Source organism: Aquarana catesbeiana, linkage group LG02 (genome assembly GCF_042186555.1).
Source record: "Aquarana catesbeiana isolate 2022-GZ linkage group LG02, ASM4218655v1, whole genome shotgun sequence".
NCBI lineage: Eukaryota > Metazoa > Chordata > Amphibia > Anura > Ranidae > Aquarana > Aquarana catesbeiana.
In genome coordinates, this window is record NC_133325.1 from 77231695 (window position 1) to 77257015 (window position 25321).

General features: G+C 43.0%; 1 protein-coding gene across 2 annotated transcripts in view; it reads left to right on the top strand.

The window, feature by feature from the left end:
• The window catches only part of ARHGAP42 (Rho GTPase activating protein 42), a 525190-nt gene that overhangs the window by 399946 nt on the left and 99923 nt on the right, over positions 1 to 25321 (top strand). For both annotated transcript variants that reach the window (XM_073613052.1, XM_073613053.1), the window contains 2 exons: positions 648 to 777; positions 25123 to 25223. In XM_073613052.1, coding sequence (XP_073469153.1) covers positions 648 to 777; positions 25123 to 25223 — 231 coding nt within the window. The remainder of the gene's footprint in view (positions 1 to 647; positions 778 to 25122; positions 25224 to 25321) is intronic.

A 25321-nucleotide genomic window follows, 5' to 3' on the forward strand; every position in this document is an offset into this window, starting at 1 on the left:
AATAGCAGCAGCATTCATATGTAAATAGCGACGGCTGGCGGCATTGATATGTATATTATGCCCCCCTGAGGGCATATACACAGTAATCTCTAGCAACCAATCAACAAGCAGAAATCATGTGCTGTAACCTCTAGCAACTAATCAGTGAGTCGTAATGTGTGCTGTAACCTCTAGCAACCTGTCAGTGAGCAGTAATGATACTGTAACCTCTGGCAACCAATCACAATAGCTGCCTGATCTGATTCAGTAAACTGATTTTGAGTCTAGCTGCTATTTATTGTATGTCTCAGAGCAGGTGGAGAGCAAAACTGCATGGGGGGCCCCTAGAAAAGTTTTGCCCAAGATCCAATCAATATTAAAGACGGCCCTGGCATCACTTCAAATTACTATAACTATGCATACATGTACAGTACTGTATGCCAGTACACCAGGATTCACTTTATTTTTAATAATGCAAAGGATACTTGCATTTAATGTGTGTTGGTCATTTAGTACAGAAAGATTCCAAAATTGTCTTTGCCAAAAAATAAGTTTGTCTTATTGCAAGTCTTCAACCTCTAGATCATCTGGTGCACAGCCAACATGATTTGTTTTTGTAGTAATGGTGTGAGACCTAGAAATCACCAGGTAAAACTTCTCTTTTACAGACAAGGAATAACTTTGAAAGCACTCGGCAGGAAATGGATCGACTATTGCAAAGGATGAAAGCTGCAGACCAAGATTACCGAGCGCCCAGTCAGCGGACAATGGAAGGATATTTATACGTCCAGGAAAAAAGTGAGTCTCACAGGTGTAGCTCTGTAGCTTCCTTTATGAGCTTGGTTTTTAATTTCTGACAAAGTTTACATAAGGGGCCTGACGTTTCTGAGCTCCTCTGTTTGCTCAACAGAAAATGGGTTAGTGACTTGCATTTTTTACTTTTTATTATTTCTGATTTGGTGTATTGGACTTTTTGATTTATATACATGTATCTCTTTGCACTGCGAATTTATATAGCACAATTTTTTGTTTACAATATTGTTTTTATGGTTCACAGCATTATGTTTTATATCATTTTGACATAAGTGCAGCATAGATTTTATAAGATTTTATATATGTACACTTATTATGTGCTTATATTGCACATTTGATTTTCACTTGCACAGCTACATAAAAATAATAAAAAAATTACTTCCCCTACCCCCAGGATTTTGGCAGGTCCACCTAGACTAGGGTGATGTCACTGGTTCTTCTCACTGGATCCCAAGAAAGCCGAGGAATCCAGACAATGCACTCCTGCAAAGCACTGGAGGAGGGATGAGCTCAGGTGTGTTTGGATTCTAGTCTTAACCCACCTGAACAAACCTACCAGGAAGCTGTCACTGTACTGGGCATCCCCCACCCTGCTGCCACACGTGTACTCACCCCTGCAGCTGCAGGGAATGACCCATCACAGATGATTGGCCCATTACAGATGACAGCTTCCAGGTGTGCTGGTTCAAGTGGGCTCAGACTAGAATCTGAATATACATATATAAAATCTATGCTGCGCTTATGATAAATAGACAGATAAAAACTTCCACGGTGTCAAAATGATATAAACACAATCCTGTGGACTAAAATAAAGAATATTATAAACCAAAAATTGTGCTATATAAATCCACAGTGCAAAGAGATGTGTCCCCGATGATGTCATGTCTGACAAAACATGTAGGGCATGACTGAAAAGTCATGATGTCACCACGCATGCGCGTAAGCAAACGGCATTGTGGGATGTGTAGTTGCCTGGATGACGATTGCTGTGTGTTTCTGTAATTGCGTTTTAATTTGGAATAAAGTACTCCTTAAGGAATTTATACTATCGGAGCATGGCGCTCTTTTTTTCTTTCTTCTTTGAGTATCTAGAGCAGTGGTTCTCAACCTTACTAGTGCGTGACCCCTTGATAAAATTTACAAAGTTGTGGGGACCCCTAACAGTAAAATTATTTTCGTTGGTCATTTCATTTCTGTAATTTTGCGACTGTTATGAATCGAAATATAAATATCTGATATACAGGATGTATTTTCATTCCTACAAATTTAACATCTTAAAGCGTAGTGATTAATCACAAAAACACTCTGTAATATAAAGCGCAAAATATTTATTTAAACATATAAGTTACAAATTAATAAAATGCCCCACCGAGAGACAGGGTAGGTGCCGGGCAGACGGCGGGCGGGCGGCGGGGCACAGTGGGAGCATTGATATGGCACAGGGGCAGCATTTGATGGTACAGTGGGAGCATTTCATATGGTACAGTGGCTGCGTTTGACGGGCACAGTGGCTGCGTTTGACGGGCACAGTGGCTGCATTTGATGGGCACAGTGGCTGCATTTGATGGCACAGTGGCGGCAATTGATGGGCACAGTGGCTGCATTTGATGGCACAGTGGCAACAATTGATGGGCACAGTGGCGGCAATTGATGGGTACAGTGGCTGCATTTGGTGGCACAGTGGTGGCGTTTGATGGGCACAGTGGCGGCATTTGAGGGCATAGTGGAGGCGTTTGATGGCACAGTGGCTGCGTTTGATGGCACAGTGGCTGCGTTTGATGGCACAGTGGTGGCAATTGATGGGCACAGTGGTGGCTTTTGATGGCACAGTGGCAGTGTTTGATGACACAGTGGCGGCAATTGATGTACAAAAATGCTTTTATTAATTAGTATCTCTGACTTACCAAATCACTGGTGTTCTGTCAGAATCAGCAAGCCGTCTGTGTTAACCGGAAAAGACGTTTCGTCGCCGCCATCTTGGTAGACTCGTTCTCAGCAAGCGGACTTCAGTGGGTGTAAAAATATGTCCGATTGCCATCTTCTAAGTGTAGCCTCACTGCGGACGAGAGTACCAAGATGGCGCTGAGGGAACATCACTTCCATGTGGTCTCTCCTCTCCCAGAATTGACATCTCGCTGGCCCAGATGGACAGACTCCGGCATAACACAGTATCTTCGGGTTTCGTGCAGCATTCGCAACCCCCTGGCAAAATGGCAATCGATCCCCCAGGGGGTCGCGACCCCCAGGTTTAGAACCGCTGATCTAGAGCCTGAGTGGGGAGAAACAGAGAGGCCCGGAGTGTGGTGGTCCTCCTACCATTATATACAAGTACTTTCTGACTCTTTTTTTATACTATGAGTCACATGCGATCTGTTAAGCTGATGTCTATGTGAAACACTAGGTGTCTTTTCTTTAAACATCTGATCTGATACAGCCATGGGAGCATTTCTGAAGTGGAAGAACTTGGTGTTTGGATATACTTTTTTGGATTTTTACTTTTTATTATTTCTGATTTGGTGTATTGGACTTTTTGATTTACATACATGTATCTCTTTGCACTGTGGATTTATATAGCACAATTTTTGGGTTACAATATTGTTTATTTGGTTCACAGCATTATGTTTTACATCATTTTGACACTGTGGACGTTATTTATCTGTCTATTTATCATAAGTGCAGCATAGATTTTTATATGTACACTTATTATGTGCTTATAGTGCACATTTGATTTGCCGCTGCTCACTTAAGTTAGAATTATCATTTGTGCTGTAATTTTATGTTTAATTTATTAGGATCTGAATATGCCAAAGCTCATCCCTACTCCTGAGCTTTCCAAGGATTGCATGGTGAGGCCCATGGTTAAAGCCCTGCCATGCTGTCCATATATGCATGTTAAAGTTGAAATTTACTGTATCTGAGCACCACAAACTGAAAAAGCTATTTTTCATTCATGTTGAATCACTTTGAAAAACACCCCCCTAGCATTTCTAACTGCGGCCATGTTGAGTAAGGGCAGATTAAGCTCAGGCATACAAGCAAGAGGGTGTGCTTAGCTTAGAAAGCCCCTCCTCTCATCCTCTAGATGAAAGAAAAAGTGCAGATGAAGATGCCTGGGACCTCATGTTAGCCTAGGTCAGAAACCAGGAAGCAATTGAAGGAATTTAAAAAAACAAGTAAATATAATATACTTTCCTATCTATTTACTAATGCTAGCAGCATAATGCCTCGTACCCACGATGAGAAAATTGGACAAAAAACACCCCTTTCGAAGCGATTGATAATCTGATCTTACCACACAGCTTTTGAGAGGCGAACACGACAGTTCGTACAACATGCAATTTTTGTTTAATCAGTACAGTATTCATCTGAAAAAAAATTGAGTGACCGAGACCATACATGCCCCGAAACAATACATTACAATACATTACATCACTTCCGAAGTTGTATTCTGCCATACAAGAATTTTCGTAACTTGAGCAACCTGTTATTTTCTATATGAAACTAGCATGCAAAAAAACATGATCATTCGTCCCATATTCTCATTGTGTGTACCAGGCTTAAAGTGGATGTAAACCCTATTTATGAAATGTGACTTGGGCACATATAACTGTAGTGTTTACTTATCTCTCTCTAAAGTCCTAAGTCCCGTGTCTTTCTGCTGCTCCGTTCTTCTGTTATCAGCATGATAACTTCTGACAAGTTCTCCGACACAGGAGATAAAAGCAGCTGGAAATTTGTGTCGGGGAGGTAACTAATGCCTCGTTTCCACCGAGCGGATCAGTTTGGGTCGGTACAGTTTGGAAGGCCTAGAATGTTCCGGCCTATTCAGGCGAGCGTTTCCACTGCAAGTCGGACCGACAGGGGCCATACGTGGGTTTAGAAAAAAAGCCTAGCATAGCGTCACACATTCGCCAATCAGTGGAATGTATCGTAGCTCCGCCCTAACTGAACGGTTCCATTTTCTATGGCCCCACATCTGAAGCAGGACCCTGAATGGAACGGTTCGGTTCGGTTGTATGGGCCGCTTTCATAATGGAAACACCCAAAATAGCGTACCGTACCGAACTGAACCGAACCGATCCGCTTCGGTGGAAACGAGGCATTAGAGACCGATAAGCAGAGAGCTTGTCTATTCATAGTACAGCTCCGCAAGTTTCTTCGTTCCTCAGCCTATGTGGAGGGGTGCCTTTCCTCCAATCAGCTCAAACACAGTGTTTGCCCAAACTCCTCTCTCACTGCTGAAACAGGAAGAAACATTTCTAACAGGACGTGCACTTTCTAAAGAGTGTAGAAAGCTGAAGACAGCAGAGATATACAAGTGAAACTTATATAGGGAGATTTGTTTCATGTCTGTGCATCATCTGAGGCTGTTCACTTCACTAGGTATAGGTGAGGGTTTACATCCACTTTAAAGTGATATTAAATGCAAAATGTTCTTTTTTTAATAGAATGCATGAAGGTAAAAAAACCTTCAGCTTTTAGAACCACTTTAAGGATTAAAAATAGTTAATGTTGATTGAGAGAGTTTTGTTTCTTTTTAAAGTCAACCTGTGCACACCTTTTGCATTCATCAGTTAGGTGTCTCTCAATCTGTGTCTTTCATCCCTTTAATTACAGACAGGTAAATGGTACTTACATGGATGGTTGATGTTCGCTGTAAGCTGTGGAACCTGAACGGCACGACGAAACATTGCCTTTTACCAGTACAGCTCAGCATGATCTGCTCCAGGCTTTGCAGAGGGTGTTCAGCATGTTAACACATTCCTTTTATTTTTTGGTGTCTCATTTACATCTTACAAGCCATGCAATTACTGCGTCCTCTGCTCCCATTAATGGCTTACTGTGTTTTCTGATGGCATGCATTACTGAATGTTAAGCTTCCTTGTGAAATAGCTGTAACATTTTTTCAATTAAAATTCATCACAATCTTTTCTTGTTAAAAAAAAAATTTAAATTCATCACAATGTAATGCCAGTACAGTAAACCATGACCAAAAAAACAGGAGATAAACATACTGTTTTTTATTGCTCTGAGCTAGAGCAAAAATCCAACCAAACACTGAAATACCCATTTAAAAATGCTATATTGGAATGGGTGTACCAGAGAAAATAGATGCATCTTTGTATAGCTAACTCTGATATAATTACCTTAGTGACAAGGTGATACCACTATTCATAGCTGACAGCTCTGCAGCCTCCTGTGTCAGCTCCCTGACCCTGGTGGTGGTCTCCCTGTGCTCTGTCTTCCTGTAAGCTTACTTAGCCTACCTACCCACACCTCATACTTAGCCTTACTTAGCCTACCTACCCACACCTCATACTTAGCCTTACTTAGCCTACCTACCCACACCTCATACTTATGCCGTGCACAAACGGGCGGACTTTTCGACCGGACTGGTCCGACGGACCAAATCCAGCGGACAATCCCACCGTGTGTGGGCTCCATCGGACCTGCAGTGGACTTTTTCGGTCACAAATCTGACGGACTTTAGATTTGAAACACACGGGCGGACTTTTCGACCGGACTGGTCCGACGGACCGAATCCAGCGGACAATCCCACCGTGTGTGGGCTCCATCGGACCTGCAGTGAACATGGTTCAAATCTTTCCGACGGACTCGAGTCCGGTCCAAAAGTTCGCTCGTCTGTATGCTAGTCCGACAGACAAAAACCAACGATAGGGCTGCTATTGGCTACTGGCTATGAACTTCCTTTTTTTAGTCCAGTCGTACATCACCACGTACAAATCCGTCGGACTTTGGTGTGATCGTGTGTAGGCAAGTCCGTTCGTTGGGAAAGTCCGTCGGAAGTCCGTCGAAAGTCCGTCGGATAGACCGTCGGACCAGTCTGGTCAAAAAGTCTGCCCGTGTGTACCCTGCATTAGCCTTACTTAGCCTACCTACTCACAACTCTTCCTTAGCCTACCTACCCACACCTCTTACTTAGCCTTACTTAGCCTACCTACCCATACCTCTTACTTAGCCTTACTTAGCCTACCTACTCACACCTCTTACTTAGCATACCTACCCACACCTCTTACTTAGCCTTACTTAGCCTACCTACCCACACCTCTTACTTAGCCTTACTTAGCCTACCTACTCACACCTCTTACTTAGCCTACCTACCCAAACCTCTTACTTAGCCTTACTTAGCCTACCTACCAACACCTCTTACTTAGGCCTACTGAGCCTACCTACCCACACCTCTTACTTCGACTTCCTTAGCCTAGTAAAGAGAGAAAGGGCAGGTGGGACTTTTATGTTACCAAAATGTGGAATAATCAATCAATTTGAAAAAATATAAATTTTATTTAAACAATTCTTTAAAATCACAGTAAGCATATACAAGAATCACATAATTTTTTCCTTAAAAATGTACAACCACTTCTTACTCTACATGTTTCCCTCAGAGGCGTTTCTTCTGGAGTTTTTGGAAGTGTCACATGAAGTATTATATACTATAAAGAAAACAACAATTGTAAATGGGTATGCTTAAAAATTGCCGTAAGTAAAATCGCATGGCATGTCAATAGGACATACCTATATATATTTTAAAAAGAAAAAAATCATACATTTTATACAAAATAATGATAAACTGAAGAGGAATGCCTACCGGATGCTTGTATTCATTAAACACTATTTATTAGATGCATAGACTGAAGCCAAGGTTCATAAGAAATGGAAGGACCTTATTGTAACCAAAGAGAGATAATAAATTAAACCATATTTGTGTAGTGTTAAATAATATTGGATAGTCCTATAATGATATGGGTGTGATTAAGGAATAACATTTACCTCAATTCTAAAAAATAGAACCGATGGGGTCTGCCATCCCATCAGGGAGGGATGATCTTATACCACGGACCAAACAATGCAAAGGGACTGGAAATAGGGAATTCCACCCCTCGTTTTGCCCCACAACACCAAAGACGCACCAAGGGTTTGCCTAATAAAGGGTGATATTGTTGGGGAAAACAGCCTGGAGTTGTCCTAAAAAATTACGACAAAAAAGAGAAAATAGAGTCATTTAGTATAGTACTGATATTTCTGTATAGGGTAATTAAGTATATTCCAAAACTTCCAACCTGTTGTGGGCGATTAGCCACTGAATCAGTGAAAATGAAAAGAGGGGTGGACTGGGGTTGGGAAAAAAGATGGAAAAGAGAAGGAAAAGGGGGGAGGAAAAGATGAGATTCGGAGTCCACAGGGACCAGATGGTATTCAATTCCCCAGAGGCTCTATACAGGCCACCTCTCTCTTACCTGCGTAAGCAGGTCACTGAACAGCCAAGGCAATCAACCCAGTCAACATGCCGGTTAGAGCAAAGAAGAATGTTTACCCCAAAGAATACTTACTCAGAGAAGGTCACAATAAAGATGGACTGAAGGGGGAAGAAGAGAGATAAAGAACCGATCTCTCTCTTACAGATCTCATTACCCTGTCAGTATAGGGTGCTCGAGTGGCACCGTTTATATCTCCCTCCGTCCTGCCGGCGTCTGACATAGCCGGCGGGGCATGGACGCATTGCACCATTGCGCATATCCGGAAACCAAGCGGTGGAAGTGACCTCACGCGCATCAGCGCCTCTGGTCACCCTCTGCCATCTTGGAACCTCCACATCCACCCGGTTCACCTCCTAACAGGAATCAACCTATCCGAACGCTGCAACAGGCAGGTGGGCTCTCATTGGGCATGATACTAGAGTTGACACGCAGCCCATGGTCACAGCGTTTGAAATAGTAGAGGACAAGCTGAAAAACGGCGCCTGCGGGCCTGAGTAAAAGATTGGTTGGACACTGTGTTTACAAGTGCCCGGGGCGTCCATATGGTTACTGATTCCTTCCTCGATCTGGCAAATTCAATTATAAACAGTAGAAAACAGTAATTGAATCAATCTTTTAAATAACATCTAAATAACATCTAAACAGGAGGCATCCATAATCAGTTACACATGTACATACGAGTCACAGAGAAATATAAATAAACTTCACAGTGCATTTTCATCAAACAAAGAAAAAAGGGAAAAGAAAGAAAACAGAAACAATAAATATGGTACACATCTTTTTTATAAAAATAATAAGCCACAGAAGTAAAATAATGGCTGTCTTTTCAAAATCGCATCAGGCAAGTAAAGTTGGAATTCCATTATTGTGGCTAGAGCCCATGTAAAAGAGTTCGAAATGGAGGGAAAGAAAAGAGAGGGGAAGAGAGGGGAAGGATGGGAAAAGGGAACAAAGGGGAAGATGGAGGGGAGTAGAAAGGGAAAAAAAAAAACCACCCACGCCTCTTACTTAGGCTTACTTAGCCTACCTAGCCACACCTCTTACTTAGCCTTATTTAGCCTACCTACCCACACCTCCACCTCTTTATAGCCCCCCCCCCCCCATGCTTCAAACATGTTAACATCATAGAACTCACTGTGTAATACAGTATTAATGGACTGTTGCACAGGAAGGGGGGGCACTGGGTAACCCTTAAAAGTTTAGTCCTACATTTTTTTAGCATGATAAGATGGAGCCAAGAATGTGATACAGGTAGCTGCGGAGCTGCAAGTTCTGAATATCACCCTCTTGCTTTGCGATATGAAAAGGTTGGCGATACTGAAAAGCAATTATTTTGTTAGGCAAAATAGTTCCCATACACACCGATTAGCCATACCTTTATGACCCCTGAAAGGTTAAGTGAATACCACTGATTATCTCATTACAATGGCATCTTAAAGTCAATAGGATACATTAGGCAGCAAGTGAACATGTTGTCCATGAAGCTGATGTGTTGAAAGCAGAAAAAATAGATGTTGCAGTTTGATGTATATGGGGCTGTGTAGGATGCCCATGCAGACCACAGTCCACAGCCTAAAGCGACTACAATGGACACGTGAAAATCAGAACTGGACCATGGAGCAATGGAAGCAGGTGGCCTAGTCTGAATAATCATGTGGATAGCCGGGTTTGTGTGCCTTGCTTACCTGTGCAACAGATAGAACCAGGATACAGTATGGGAAGAATTGCCCTGGTGGAGGTAGTGTGATGCTGGGAAACATTGGTTCCTTCCATTCATGTGGATGTTACTTGACACATACCACTTAAACATTGTTGCTGACCAAGTACAATCTTTCATGGAAACTATGTTCCATGATGGCAGTGGCCTCTTTCAGCGGCATAATGTGCCCTGCCACATTGCAAAAGTGGCTCAAGAATGGTTTGTGGAACACAATGAGTTTAAGGTGTTGATTTTGCCCCCAAATTCTCCAGATCTCAATCCAACTGAGCATCTGTGGGATGTGCTGAAAAAACAAGTCCGATCCGTGGAGGCCTCACCTTACAACTTACAGGACTTAAAGGGTCTGCTACTGACATCTCTTGGTGCCAGATACCACAGCATACCTTCAGAGGTCTAGTGGCATCCATGCCACAATGGGTAAGGGCTGTTTTGGTGGCAAAAGGGGGACCTTCTCAGTATTAGGTGGATGTCATAAAGTTTTGGCTGATCGGTGTATATATATATATATATATATATATATATATATATTATCAAGAATAATAGAACATAAATATTACTTGGCTTCTCAGCTAGTAACTACGGCCTGGTGGCTTAACCCAGATACCTCAAATTCCGCTACTCAGGTAGAAGCAGAAGTGCTGGGATCCCTAGAGGCGCTGAAATTTTTGATCTTTCGGGGCCCTCGTGCTCCATATTCATTGACACCATCTATGCTTACCACGCTACGTGTATGGGGAGAGGGCCTCAAAATTGAACGATATCCCCTACAGGCAATATCACCTAATGCTCCCCTCTGGTTAAATCCCACTCTGGAGCATTTCTATTCACTACCCGACCCCTATGCTTGGACTAATTTTAAGATAAAAACAGTGACACAGATCATTTTGGATAAATCTTTGATTTCTTTTTCCCAATTAATCTCTGATTTCAATATCCCTCAGTCGTATTCTTTTCGTTTCCTTCAACTCTCCCATGCCTTCAGCTGTCAATTCTCTGGCTCTCCTCTACAACTAGTCCAATCTGCCTTAGAGAAGCTTCTTAGGTTGGATTGCACAAAGAATGCTGCATCTAAATTGTATCTTCACTTAACAACTGCCTCTCTCCCTGATTTAGAGAAATTAAGATCAAAATGGTCTAAGGATATCCCTGAACTTAATGAGGATGATTGGGATAATATATGGGACCCTCCCTTCATCTCTCTTGTCTCCTTGAGAGACAGACTTATTCAGTTTAAGATAGTCCACAGGGCATATTACACCCCCCATATAATAAATAAAATTAATTCAGACTCTGCTCCTGGTTGTTGGCGATGTGGGGAGATTCCTGGAGACTTTACCCATATATTCTGGACTTGTCCAGCTATCGTAAGGTATTGGGAAGAAATACTAACTTTTATATTCAAAATAACATATATCCCACTGCATCGATTAATGCCAATATGTATTCTAGGTCTGACAGAGCAACTTATTCCTACGACAGCAGGGCGCACTTTGGTGGGGCTGCTTTTGTTCTATGCCTGTAAAGCTATAGCTCTCAGCTGGAAGAAAACCACCCCCCCATCGCTGACTTTGTGGAAACAACTCATTAATAATAGCTTACCATTATACAAAGAAACATATATAAATAGGGGTTGTCTCCTCAAATATGAAAAGGTTTGGTCCAAATGGCTCACGGACCCCTCTACAGCCTCAATAGCCTCCTAGAGGAATATGACTCTTTGCAATCTCTCCATTAGTTATTGGGCTCTACGTGTACATATGTAACACGGGATAACACCTTTCTCTAAAATTAAACTGGCATAGGAACCAGGTATGACCAATGTATGTATGTATGTATGTATGTATGTATGTATGTGGGGTTTGTTTGTTTTGTTTTGTTTTGTTTTTTGTTTTTTTGGGGGGGTTTTTTGTGTGTTTTGTTTTCTATGTATATAGTTTCTTTAATTGCTGCAAGTATTCATTTTTGTTTGTTATCTTTTTTTTAAATGAATAAAAACGTATATTTAAAAAAAAAAAAAGAATAATAGAACAGTGGTGATACTAGTGGCAATAATTCTTTGACAGTGAAACTGTAATGCACCAAAGGAAATACTACTTATATCATATATGCTGCAGTATACCATAGATGAAGCTTAGTGCATAATATCATGTGGCAAATTATCGACAATGAAAAACCTGACCCATAGGGGGTTAATTACGAAAGGCAAATCCACTTTGAACTGCAAGTGCACTTGGAAGTGCAGTCACTCTAAATCTAAGGGGTAGATCTGAAATGAGGGGAAGCTCTGCTGATTTTATCATCCAATCATGTGCAAGCTGTTTTTTATGTTCCTTACATGTCCCCCTCGGATCTACAGTGACTATACTTCCAAGTGCACTTGCCGTGCAAAGTGGATTTTCCTTTAGTAAATAACCCCCTCTGTATGTACTTATTTTGTTTATGAATAGAGTACTGGGACATATTTGGTTAAAATGCATGTGAACCCAAAAATTTAAATGCAATATTCCACTTTATACATTGACATACCTCTTTAGACCCAGACTGTCCGGATACTAGGGTCACTTGCTGACTTGGCATCATTCACAGGCAGCTTAACTCTTCAGTAAGACACAGAAGTTGAATCCAAGGCAGTACAGAGCATGTTTAGAGTTTTTTGAAGTGTAAGAAGACAATGACCTTCTCTCTGTGAAGTACATGGAAGAACATGCAACATGATAGAAACTGGAAGGGTCTAGGTGGGACTAAACTAAATAGCCTTATAGTGGAACTAAGGTCTGCAATACTTACCTTCCTTCAATAGTGCAAAGGCCTCGTTTTGGATTTTAGGTGTTTACATGTTTAAAACAGGTTTTTTTGCTAGAAAATTACTTAAAACCCCCAAACATTATATATGGGTTTTTTTTTCTAACACCCTAGAGAATAAAATGGTGGTCATTGCAATACTTTTTTTTGCACCCTATTTGCGCAGCGGTCTTATAAGTGCACTTTTTTTTGGAAAAAATTTACTTTTTTGAATAAAAAAATTCACTTTTTTGAATAAAAAAATAAGACAACAGTAAAGCCCAATTTTTTTTATATTGTGAAATATAATGTTACGCCAAGTAAATTGATACCCAACATGTGATGCTTCAAAATTGCGCCTGCTCCTGGAATGGCGTCAAACTTTTACCCTCAAAAATCTCCATAGGCGACGTTTAAAAAATTCTACAGGTTGCATGTTTTGCGTTACAGAGGAGGTCTAGGGCTAGAATTATTGCTCTCGCTCTACCGGTCGTGGAAATACCTCACATGTTTGGTTTGACCACCGTTTACCGTTTAGGCGCTACCCGCGTATGCGTTCTCTTCTGCGCGCGAGCTCGTCAGGACGGGGGTTTTTTAAATTTTTTTTACATTTTTATTATTTATTTTACATTATTTTAGTTTTTTTACAATGTTTTAAAAAAAAATAAAATTGTGTCACTTTTATTCCTATTACAAGGAATGTAAACATCTCTTGTAATAGAAAAAAGCATGACAGGATCTCTTAAATATGAGATCTGGGGTCAAAAAAGACCTCAGATCTTATATTTACACTAAAATGCAATAAAAAAAAAAAGTCATTTAAAAAAATGACATTGAAAAAAATATGCCTTTAAGAGGCGTGGGCGGAAGTGATGTTCTGACGTCGCTTCCGCCCAGCAGTGTCATGGAGATGAGTGGGCGACATCTTAGCCTCACTCGTCTCCAGACACAGGACGGAGATGGATGCGATCACCTCCGCCACTAACGACGGCTCCGGTAAGAGTCGGAGGGCACCGGATCACGGCGGGAGGGGGGGGGGCCTCTCCCGCCACCGATTAAAAGTGATTTTGCGGTGAATCCGCCGCAGAAAGCCGGCCGCCGCACGCTAGCTGCTGCCATAACAACGGTATCCCCCTTCAAAGTTTTGACGTACATCGTCGTGCGGCGGTCCGGAAGTGGTTAAATTTACACTTTAGTTCTGTTTTAACAGGGTAGGGGGAACAGAGGGAGATTACCGATCACCTAAAGTGGTTGTAAAGGTAAAAGGTTTCTTACCCTAATGCATTCTCTGCATTAAGGTAAAAAAAACTTTCCATGTCAGCCCCCCCCCAGCCCTCCTTTAAATACTTACTTGTGCCTGATTCCGATCCAGCGCTGTGCCCATCTGCAGCAGTGCTGCTAATCTCAATCCTGCATGAGTGCAACATGATAATGTCAGGCAACATGATTTGGACTGCCATTATAATGTTGCCTGACCATTTAATTACATGCATCTGTTTGTTACTATTTATTTCTGAACCAGTGTTTTTCATTTTTTTTTAGAGTAATGTATGCTTTCCGTTGTATCTTATTTCCCTGAAGAAGCCAATGCTTTGGCGAAACTAGCAGGGAAGAAGTGACCTATTTTTCCATTCTGGTCACCACCATACTGGCCTATTAGGCCTACTTGCTCCTCTACATTTATATATATATTTTTTTTGTGTGTTCACACATGTTTCTATATACCGTATTGTTGGTATTTTTAACTTTTTGTAATAAAAATTGTTACTTTTATAATAGTTGTACTACCAATTTTTCGGCACCGCAATAATCCCTCTACCGCTGCTTCTCCCCTTTTGTTATCCAATTTCGGGATGAGGTGCCTTATCTATTAGGGACATTACAACCAGTACCACTTTTTTCAGTACAGGAGAGGGGTTGCTGCTGGTAAACTTGCATAGAGAAAATCCCCAAAGTAAAAGCGGAATTATTTCAGAATTCGGAGACAGGTGTAGAAACCTTTTGGATATTTGTGGTTACACAGCTGGTCTGCCTTAACCTGCGATTGTGTCACTTTCGAGCGTCTTTAGAGAATGATTTATGGTCTGGACAGACAGGACGTGTTTTAGTAGAGTTGGAATCAATATGCGGACACCTGTAACCTGCACGCCGCCCATCACATCCATCCTCAGCTCCAGCTAATGAGCCCCGATGGGGGGGGGAAACAGCTGTGTGCCGCTTGTGTTATGTGTATGCTGTCCTACTTGTGTCTTGGAACTGAGGACAGGGATGCCGTTATTACACTTCTGTGGCTGGGAAGATAGCTCATTAAGCTGCCACTTTTCTCGTACTGATGAGATTCGTGCAGATGGAGGTCAAGATGGCTGGGATCCATAGCCAAATGACTGCATTCAAGGGAAGCAATAGCCTGATACAGAGATATCATCTTTATAGCTTGGGAAGAACTATGGTCCAATTAAATAACATTAGAGATTCTTTTTTTATATATATATATGAAAAGAAAAACGGTTACATGTAAAAATAAAAAAAATAAATAAAAAAAAAGACAACTTGACTATAATTTAGTTACTGAACAGCCAAGGAGCACGGGTCCCACATCCATCACTTCGGTTAGGCTGATGTCAGACAGGTGATTTTGCCACTAGGATGGATGTGACGTCACCCGCAGCCATCGTAGATTGTTTACACACACGCTGGTTCACCAGGCACTTGGTTTTAAGTGCCATTCTTGTGAGTTTTATTCATTTTTATCAACATTAGATTTTATATATATGCAGAGAGCACTATGTATTGCTTTTTATTTCCATGATATTTGTGGCTTTTGGAGTGGACATTGCGGACTGGTATTCCTAACCAAGAAGGGATTTTCTTGCACACGCTTGCTGATTTACCATCTGATACCCCTAGTGGGAAGGCATGGCAGACCCTCTATAATCAAAGGGTCCACTCAGTGAGGTGAGCTGCCATCTTTACCATTGGTGGAGGCTCTGATTTTCCCACAAAGTCACCTGCATGTATTACCTGTAGTTCATCACTGAAGACTTCACGGATTGTCTTTCATCTGATCTATGGACTAGTTGTTTGTTTTTTCTTAGCACTGCACAGTCTTTCTATGATTTTACTTCAGGGTTTTGAATTTTGACCCTTGGTGTTCAGCAGCTATTACAAAATTGGGTTATTTTTATTGCACTGATTTGTCTTCTCTTTATATGATTTTGCCACTAGGGCAGGATCATTAAAGGGGCCATCTGTGTGTCCCTATGGAATCGCTCCCTCTATAGTCACACGCAGCAAGATGTGGCTTTGTCACTGACATGAGCACGATTCCATAGGGACAAGCAGGCAGCCTCTTAACGGTCCTGCCGCTGGTGACTCTCTCAAACTTCTAGCGCAAAGTTGCCCGTCTGACATCAACCAAAGGTGTATACTGCACTGTTTAGTAAATCTTGGCGTAAAGCCAAAGATCATATAGACATTGCTCGCATTATATCTTGCAGAACACATGTGCCATGATTAAAGGGTATTTCAGCCCTAGCTATTTACGTGTCAGATATGTGCAGCGGCAGCGGCTTTAATGCCCACACGCCCCACATTATGGTTGCCACCTCATCCATTTAAACCCAAACACATATTAATTACACAGGTTCTGTGGCTGATTAAGGTGGTAATTAAACTCACTCTGTGCCTTATTTGCATTTAATTAGCCTCAGAACCTGTGTAATTCAAAGGCGTTCGAGTTTAAAGGGATGAGGTGGCAAATCTACCCCACATACAGTACTGTATATGTTCATGGGCAACCGAGGTTTCTGCCATCAGAGCGTACTATCACAGTGATCACTAACTGTATAAAAATTCTGCTTGCTAGAAGAGAAGTACAGTGCTGTGCAAAAGTTTTAGGCAGGTGTGAAGAAATGCTGTAAAGTAAGAATACTTTCAAAAATATATTTTTAATTGTTTATTTGTTTCATTTTACAAAACGCAAAGTGAACGAACAGAAGAAATATACAAATCAAATCAATATTTGGTGTGACTACTCTTGGGCTTCAAACCAACATCAATTCTTACACCTGTACACTTGCACAAAGTCTGGGATTTTGTAGGATTAGAGTCAGGTGATGATTAACCAATCATACCAAGCAAGTGCTAAGGATTATCAATTTCATAGGTAGGTTGAAACACAGTCATTAACTGAAACAGAAACAGATGTGTAGGAGGCTTAAAACTGGGTGAGGAACAGCCAAACCCTGCAACTAAGGTGAGGTTATGGAAGACGGCTTCATGCCACAGGTCATACACCATGGCAAGACTGAGCACAGCAACAAGACACAAGGTAGATATTCTGCATCAGCAAGGTCTCTCACAGGCAAAGATTTCAAAGCAACCTGGGGTTTCAAGATGTGCTGTTCAAGCTTTTTTGAAGAAGCAGTAACAAGCAAGCAACGGGCAACGTTGAGGACCATAGACGCAGTGGTCAGCCAAGGAAACAATGCAGCAGATGAAAGACACACCATGCTTACTTTGTCCAAAGGTGCCATCAGTACAGAACTGGCGGAAACTAGTGGGACCCAGGTGCACCAAAGTCTGACCAGAAGTGGTCTTCATTGAAGAATTGTGGCCATAAAATCCTTATGTGGAATCAAGGCTAGGTTACTCAACTATGCATGAAAACATAGGAACTGGGGTGCAGAAAAATGGACGCTCTGGACCGATGAGTCAAAAATTTGAAATACAATAATGAGTATCTGCAGGCAACAGTGAAGCATGGTGGAGGTTCCTTGTAAGTTTGGGGATGCATTTCTGCAAATGGAGGTGGAGATTTGGTCAGGATTAAGTTGATCATTCAGCTGCTGGGCTTCCCACTTCCTGTAGTGCACTCAAAGGAGGAGAGGGGCGGGAAGAGAAAGAGCAAATCGTCTCTCTGCTCTCCCATTTGTGCGAGGGAGGAGGAACTGTCAGTGCAGACTTTGGGCTGTATGAGAGAGACGCTCTCAGCTTAGAGTCCCACTGAAAAGGCACTGGGGAGGAGGCACTAATAGGCGGCACTGATGGGCACTAATAGGTGGCACTGATAGGCAGCACTGATGAGCACTGATAGGCGGCACCACTGATAGGCAGCACTGATAGGCTGCACTGATGGGCACTGATCGGCGGTATTAATGAGTACTGACAGGTGGCACGGATAGGCAGCACTGATGGGCACTGATAGGTGACATTGATGAGCACTGATAGGCAGAACTGATAGGCTGCACTGATGTGGCTGCACCGATGGTTAGTGCCATGATTCTTAGTGTAAAGAATGTACTAACAGTCTTGCTGATTAACGGCTCTCCCATGCTCACACAGACACAGCATGAGGAAAGGACTGCCGATAACTAGCAAGTCGGTTTACATGTCATGTGATCAGCTGATCACATGGTAAAGGGGCACTGTAATTGGCCCTTTACCGTGATCAGCTGTGGAAGTACACAGCAGTCACAGAGTGCACCGGATGCTGAGACAGGATTCTGGGAGGATGTTCATGGACACCCTCCCAAAACTGGAAGCCCGGGGATCGGATGGGGGGGGGGGTGTAAGTCAGGGCCCTTCATGGTTTCTTGCACTGGGGCCCTGAAGGTTCTAGTTATTCCTCTGTATCAGCGTAAAGAAGAACAAATTGGTCGGCCGGCTGGGTCACGCGGTCATGGGCGCCCCGCCCCGGTCGGTCAGTCAGTAGTCAGAGCCCCGCACTTACCCCATCTCGCAGGCGACGCCGTCTTCTCTCCTGGCTGTTCTCTCCGGCTGCTTTCTCGCTTCCCCTGCATCTCCTCCTTCCTTCCCCTGGGGGCCAATCCGATCTAATCTCTATTCAGCCAATCGGGTGACCTGCTTCCTGATTGGCCGTGAGGAGAATCAGTGTTAGAATAGCAAATATTATTTGCTATTGTCAAACAACTGGGTGGGCCGAGCCCACCCTTTTTTGAAGCCTATTAGAGCTTCTGGCTCTAATCACGTACTTAAAAAAAAAACAAAACCCTGATTGGAATTCATGCCTCTGGTGCCCTGCATGTACATTAGGGGCCGGATGCATGGATAGGGTGGGGGCGGCACCCGTGTGCCCCTAATGGACAGGCCACCACTGACAAGGAGTCCTGGAAGTGATGGTTTGGCCCCCACAGAGCCCTGATCTCAACATCATCGAGTCTGTCTGTGATTACAGGAAGAGACAGAAGGATTTAAAGCAGCCTCCATCCACAGAAGATCTGTGGTTAGTTCTCCAAGATGTTTGGATCAACCTACATCCTAAGTTCCTTCAAAAACTGTGTGTTATGCCCTGTGCACATGACCGGTTTTGCCGTCGGAATAAACTCCGTTTTTCCGACTGAGTTCCGGCGGAATTCCGCTCAAGCTGTCTTGCCTACACACTGTCACACCAAATTCCGACCGTCCAGAACGCAGTGACGTACAACACGTACGACGGGACTAGAAAACGGAAGTTCAATAGCCAGTAACCAATAGCTTCCATCTCGTACTTGCTTCAGAGCATGCGTCGTTTTTGGTGTGTCGGAACAGCATACAAACGAGCAGTTTTTCCAATAGTAAATTTGTTCCGTCTGAATTTTCAACAGAAAAAGTCCGATGGGGCATACACACGGTCGGAATATACGATGAAAAACTCCCATCAAACTCTTTCTGTCGGAAATCCGCTCGTGTGTACGCAGCATCAGTCTACCTAGAAGAATTGATGCTGGTTTGAAGAGATCACACCAAATATTGATTTGAATTTCTCTTCTGTCCATTTACTTTCCATTTTGTTAACTCATAAAAATGAACAAACACTTTTATTTCTGAAAATATTCTTAATTTACAGCATGTTTTACTCCTGCCTAAAACTGCCAACAAAATGAAAAAACTAAATAAAAATAAAATAAAGATAATATTGCTAGAGCATGGGTTCATCTAGGTCAGGTCATGGTCAAGGTTAAAGTTGATAATTTAAAAAAAAATCAGGAGATATCTATTAACCTTTGCCACCAAATGAAGGCCCAGTATTCCTGTAAAAACAAGGTATAATTTTTCAGAATATATTAAGGCTGACCCTACACTATACAATCTGATTGTACATTATCTGTACAATCTACTTTAGTGTAGCACCCTCTAGTTAGGTAGGTGCTAGAGTGAGGATTTTTTTCTGGAGCGTAGGAAAATTTAGGTAGGCCTAGCTGGTGGCTAGGCCTGTTTGTTTTCATTCTGGGCTGGGAGTGGCTTAGTGTAGCAGATGGTGACTCACATGTAGCATCACTGTCACCTCCCTCTTCTTTCTAGAAGGTACTAGAAAGAGAGGAGGAGAGGAGTGGTGGAGCTGCCTGGGGTATTTTAAGCAGCCCTGACCAATCTCCAACTTGGATTGGCAGGGGGCAGGCCTCCTTAAATGCCTAGGGTCAGCCCAGCTGTGGAGGAGTTGTCGGGTGGAAGAGCTGGAGTGAGAGTGTGGAGGCTGTCGGAGCCCATGGGGAACTCCCCAGTCTGGGGTGGGTGTGACCCTGGACCGGGGCTCGGGTGCATCCAGGAGGAGAGAAGACATCCTGGAAGAGAGGCACATGTGAGAGCAAGGAGAGGACAGCGGGAGAGAGCCCTGCTAAGAGACTCCAGGGAGGATAACTGGTCGCAGCCGGGAGGGCTGGTGAGTGGAGCACAGTTGGGAAGACTAGGGAGGCACGCCTGAGAGAACTGGGAGTTTGCAGTTTGTGATGGTTGCAGAACCAGAAGAGAGGACTGTGGGAAGGGCAGTGGAAAGAGGTCATTGCAGCCAGGCTGGCTGGCAGAGCCTGAAGAGAGCTATTTGAGATTGGTAGCTGTGCAGAGGATAGTTAGCACCGGAACTAATACTACACTACAGGGGCCCGGGGTCCCTGCCCGCAAAAGGCAGCTCACTGAGGCCTAGCTGATTTATTGTTAGGCCTAACCATATGGTGCTAGTTAGTCTGAAGGAGTAACAGTCTGCAGCAAGTTAAGTGCTGGAGGAGATAGGGATAAGAGGTCTTAAGCAAGAGTTTGCTGAGAAAGAGACTGCTGAGAGAAGACTGGAGTCTATATACTGGAGTGTATATAGAAGTCCCAAACAATTTCCACTGAATATTCCTGGGCATCCCCTAATTTCCTATTTCCCATCCAAGTTCAATCCCCTCAAATAAAAAAACAAAAAAACAAAACAAAGTTTATGGACTGTTCTATGTCTCTGAGAGATGAATGTCTGGCTGGGCAGGGTGACAGGTGAACCACTACATTCAGCAACCCCTACAGGGCCATGGCTACATTAGGTTTGCCAAAACTATGTATTATAAGGACAAACCTAAACAATCCATTCCAATTGTATTCAACTAGGCAGGCCTGTACTGCATAGTCAATGGTAGATCTAAAGGAGGAGATTGTACAATTAGATTGTAGAGTGTAGAGCCAGCTTAAGTCATTGCAGAGATAGTTTTACTAAAACATGCCAAAGTTGCAAAACTGGTTTAACCGCTTGCCGACCAGCCGCTGTCAGTATACTGCGGCAGGTCGGCACAATCCCGTGAATCGTTGTAGCTGTACGTCGGCTCCCTTAAGCGGGATAGCAGGCGCTCGCTGCACTGCAGGGGTGCCGATGCTCGTGGCCGACGGTCGCGATGACCGCCAGCCACGCGCGATCGCGGGCACAAGAGCCAGAACAGGGACGTGTGTGTGTAAACAAACAAATCCCTGTTCTGTGAGGAGAGGAGAGGAGAGGTAGATCGTAAGTTCCTAATAGCTAGAAACCACAATCTGCCATCTCCTATAGTCAGTACCCGCCCCCCACAGTTAGAACACACACTAGGGAACACAGTTAACCCCTTAATCGCACCCTAGTGTTAACCCCTTCACTGCCAGTGACATTTACACAGTAATCAGTGCATTTTTATAGCACTCATCGTCAATGGTCACAAAAATGTGTCAAAAGTGTCTGTCAGCCATAATGTCGTAGTCCCGATAAAAATCGTAGATCACCGTCATTACTAGTAAAAAAAAAAAAATAATAATAAAAATGCCATAAATCTCTCCCCTATTTTGTAGAGGCTATAACTTTTGCGCAAACCAATCAATCAACGCTTATTGTGATTTTTATTACCAAAAATATGTAGAAGAATACATATCAGCCTAAACTGAGGAAAAAAATTGCTTTTTTTGAAAAAAATGTGGGATATTTATTATAGAAAAAAGTACAAAATATTGTGTTTTTTTCAAAATTGTCGCACTTTTTTTTTTATAGCGCAAAAAATAAAATCCGCAGAGATGATCAAATACCACCAAAAGAAAGCTCTATTTGTGGGAAATACATTCCTTAAATTTTATTTGGGTGCATTTGTGGGAAATAAATTACGTCAATTTGCATTTGGGTGCAAATTAAGTCATTTTTTATTTGGAGCGCGCAATTGTCAGTTAAAGCGACGCCGTGCCGTATCGCAAAAAATGGCCTGGTCATTGAGCAGCCAAATCTTACAGGGCTGAAGTGGTTAAGGCATTAAAGCTGGCCATACATGGATTGAAATTTGGGCGGCTCAGCAGGGACTGATCCATGCATAGGCAGGCTGGTAGTACAGAAGTCGATGAACCGATTAACTTCTGTACAACCAGCCTGTTGTATTTTCCCCACTGCAGGCTATAGTTGGCAGTGCTGATAAGTGTATTCTGATGGCGGGGAAGTCTACACGCTGTCAGAATAAATCTCAGCTGGGAGGATTCCCCTATCCATAACGAGTGTGTGCATTAGGGAATCAAGTAATATTTTTTTTTTTTAACCCACTGGTTGAATGATAAAAAAAATAACTCATGTATGGATTGCTTTGTTTTATCTTGCAGTTATATTTTTTATTAACTTTCTAAAACAAGGTGGAGGTACACTTTAAATTTAAGGGTTAAAGGTTAAACCTCTAGGTCCCCAGTACCCAACCTGCAGCCTGGGGCCCTATGCAGGCCCTTTGGTATAGGATGTGTGGCCCTCAGACTTCAGCAGTCTATAGTGGGAACATTGATTAGGGTAATAGCATTGCCCTCTACTAGCCTAATGTAACATGTTCCCAGTTTCATATTGTCTTCTGCAGAATATCCCCAGCCAAGAATGTGGCATGTCCACACCTTCTGACCCTCATTTTCTCTATTAGGTCTGCAGTTTCTGATAGTCCTCTCAAGCATTACATATATTGAACATTATGTGTTTGCTCTTTGGTGATGTCAGGGGCCGCTTTTGGGGCCCCCCTTTAGTTCACAGGTTGACAACCAGTCCAACCAGCGCACGGGCGCCACCCCCTTTGTCACGCCACCCCCTTCTATGAATAATGGATAGATTAATGCATTGTATGAAACTATCCATGGCCTCCGCTACCTCCCCCTATTTAGGCGTCCGGCCTCTTTTCGGACACCAGGGGCCTGAGTTCCAGCGGCCGGGGGTGTTTTTTTGAAGCATCTGATTAGAGCCTTAGGCGGGTGGACTGCGAGCTCAGAGCATTGGGTTCGCAGTCCACCCAGATGTGTTAGAAAAGCAAATAAATATTTGCTTTTCTAACACTTGCCTCTCCGCCAATCAGGGAGTGCAGGTCTAATACCCGTCACCTGATTGGCTGAAGGCACAGGTACCCCTAATGGAAGCCTAGCAGAACGAGAAGAGACGCATGGAGGACAGCATGGAGGACACAGGAGCCATCTCACAGTTTGCTGTCTTCACCCACTGCCTGACCTGCCACCAAGATGGGGTAAGTGCCTGGCAGACAGCAGACGGGCAGGGGGCACAGTGGCGGCATTTGTTGGGCACAATTGGCTGCATATGATGGGCACAAGTGGCTGCTTTGGATGGGCACAAATGGCTGCATATGATGGGCACAAGTGGGTGCATATGATGAGGCACAAGTGGCTGCATTTGATGGGGTACAAGTGGCTACATATGATGGGGCACAGTGGCTGCATTTGATGGGCACAGTGGCTGCAATTGATGGGCGCAGTGGCTGCAATTGATGGGCACAGTGGCTGCAATTGATGGGTGCAGTGGTTGCATTTGATGGGCACAGTGGCTGCATTTGATGGGCACAGTGGCTGCATTTGATGGGCACAGTGGCTGCATTTGATGGGCACAAGTGGCTGCATATGATCGGGACAAGTGGTTGCATTTGATGGGCACAAGTGGCTGCATATTAGACTTGTGCACAACAGAAAATGTAGTTTAGTTTTGTTTTGTTTTCATTCGTAAAATACATAATTTCGTTCTGTTATATTCGTTATGTTACGTTAATACGTTTTCGGATAATTCGTTATTTATGTAGTGTCGATATACCTTATACTGAATCTCGAATCATGCGCTATAATTTTGTTCGTATTCGTTGAATTCGTAGTTTGGAAAGTCGTTTGTTTATTGAATCTTTTAACACACATAATGACAATATCTCTTCTCCTCTGCTCAATACAATACAACACCCTTCTCGCTCAGTTCTCAGAAATGCACTTTGCCAGTAATCCAACCTCCAGCACAAAATTAATCACCTGATTGGGCTGTAAGATTTACTTTGAGTTGACTTTTTGTTTCATTAGATCTTTAGCGAATTACCAAATCATGTCGAATTAATTTGTTATATCCGCTAAATTTCTTTCGTATTAGTTGAAATTTGTTATTTTTTTATTCGGACATTCGGATGCATCCGGATGTCCGAAAGAAGCAAAATTCGGCCGAATTTCAATTCTTTACTAAACTAATTGCAAAAGCCTACTGCATATGATGAGGCACAAGTGGCTGCATATGATGGGGCACAGTGACTGCATGTGATGGCACAAGTGGCTGCATTGATGGGCACAATAGCTGCAATTGATGGACACAGTCACTGCATTTGATGGACACAGTGGCTGCAATTGATGGGCACAGTGAGGCTGCATTTGATGGGCACAGTGAGGCTGCAATTGATGTTTTTTTTTCAGTTTGTTTGTGCCCCCCCCCTAAAAAAAATTTTGAGCATCAGCCGCCACTGTTTTCAACCACTGACCTAGGTTCTAGGTGTGTGTGATACTAGTTGAGGCTCATTCATTGAGTGCTCAGTAAAGATACACCATGATTGGCCACCAGAGTCATACACCCAAGATGGCCACCAGAGTCATATAGGCCGTCAGCATCACACTGGATCGCTACCCCAGTGACCCAGGAAACAATAGAGGAACTATGTTCCTCCTGACTTCCTCTACCTCTGCACTGCCACTGCGGTTGAGCTCCACCTGCAGTGGAGAAAATAGACTGCACCTGCCTACAAGCATGTGCAGTAACTCAAAGAAGTTTATTAGTTGAGGGGATCTCGGCGGCAAGTGGGTGGTTCCCGCGTAATAGGCGGGCCACCTGGAAAGTGTAACCGCTGGGAGGGTGGGGTACTTGTGGACTGTGTGTGGGGGGTGACAGTGTCCTGGGTGCTAGGACAAATATGTTGGCAATTATGAGATATGTTTACACTGACAGCAATATCTACATATAATATGTGCAGATCATTAATGTGACTCTTCCTCTCTCATTTCTTGTTTTTAATTAAGGGCCTCTTGGATTTACATGGACGCGGCATTACTGTACTTATGACAAAAGCAGCAAAACATTTACTATGAGTGTATCAGAAACCAAATCAGGAGGAAAAGTGGTAAGTAAATGCTTCCTTTTTTGTGAAAAGCGAGGGCTCCATCATAAACCCAGAACAATGCAAAAGACAATCAATGCAAAGCAGGCCTGTACTGCAGG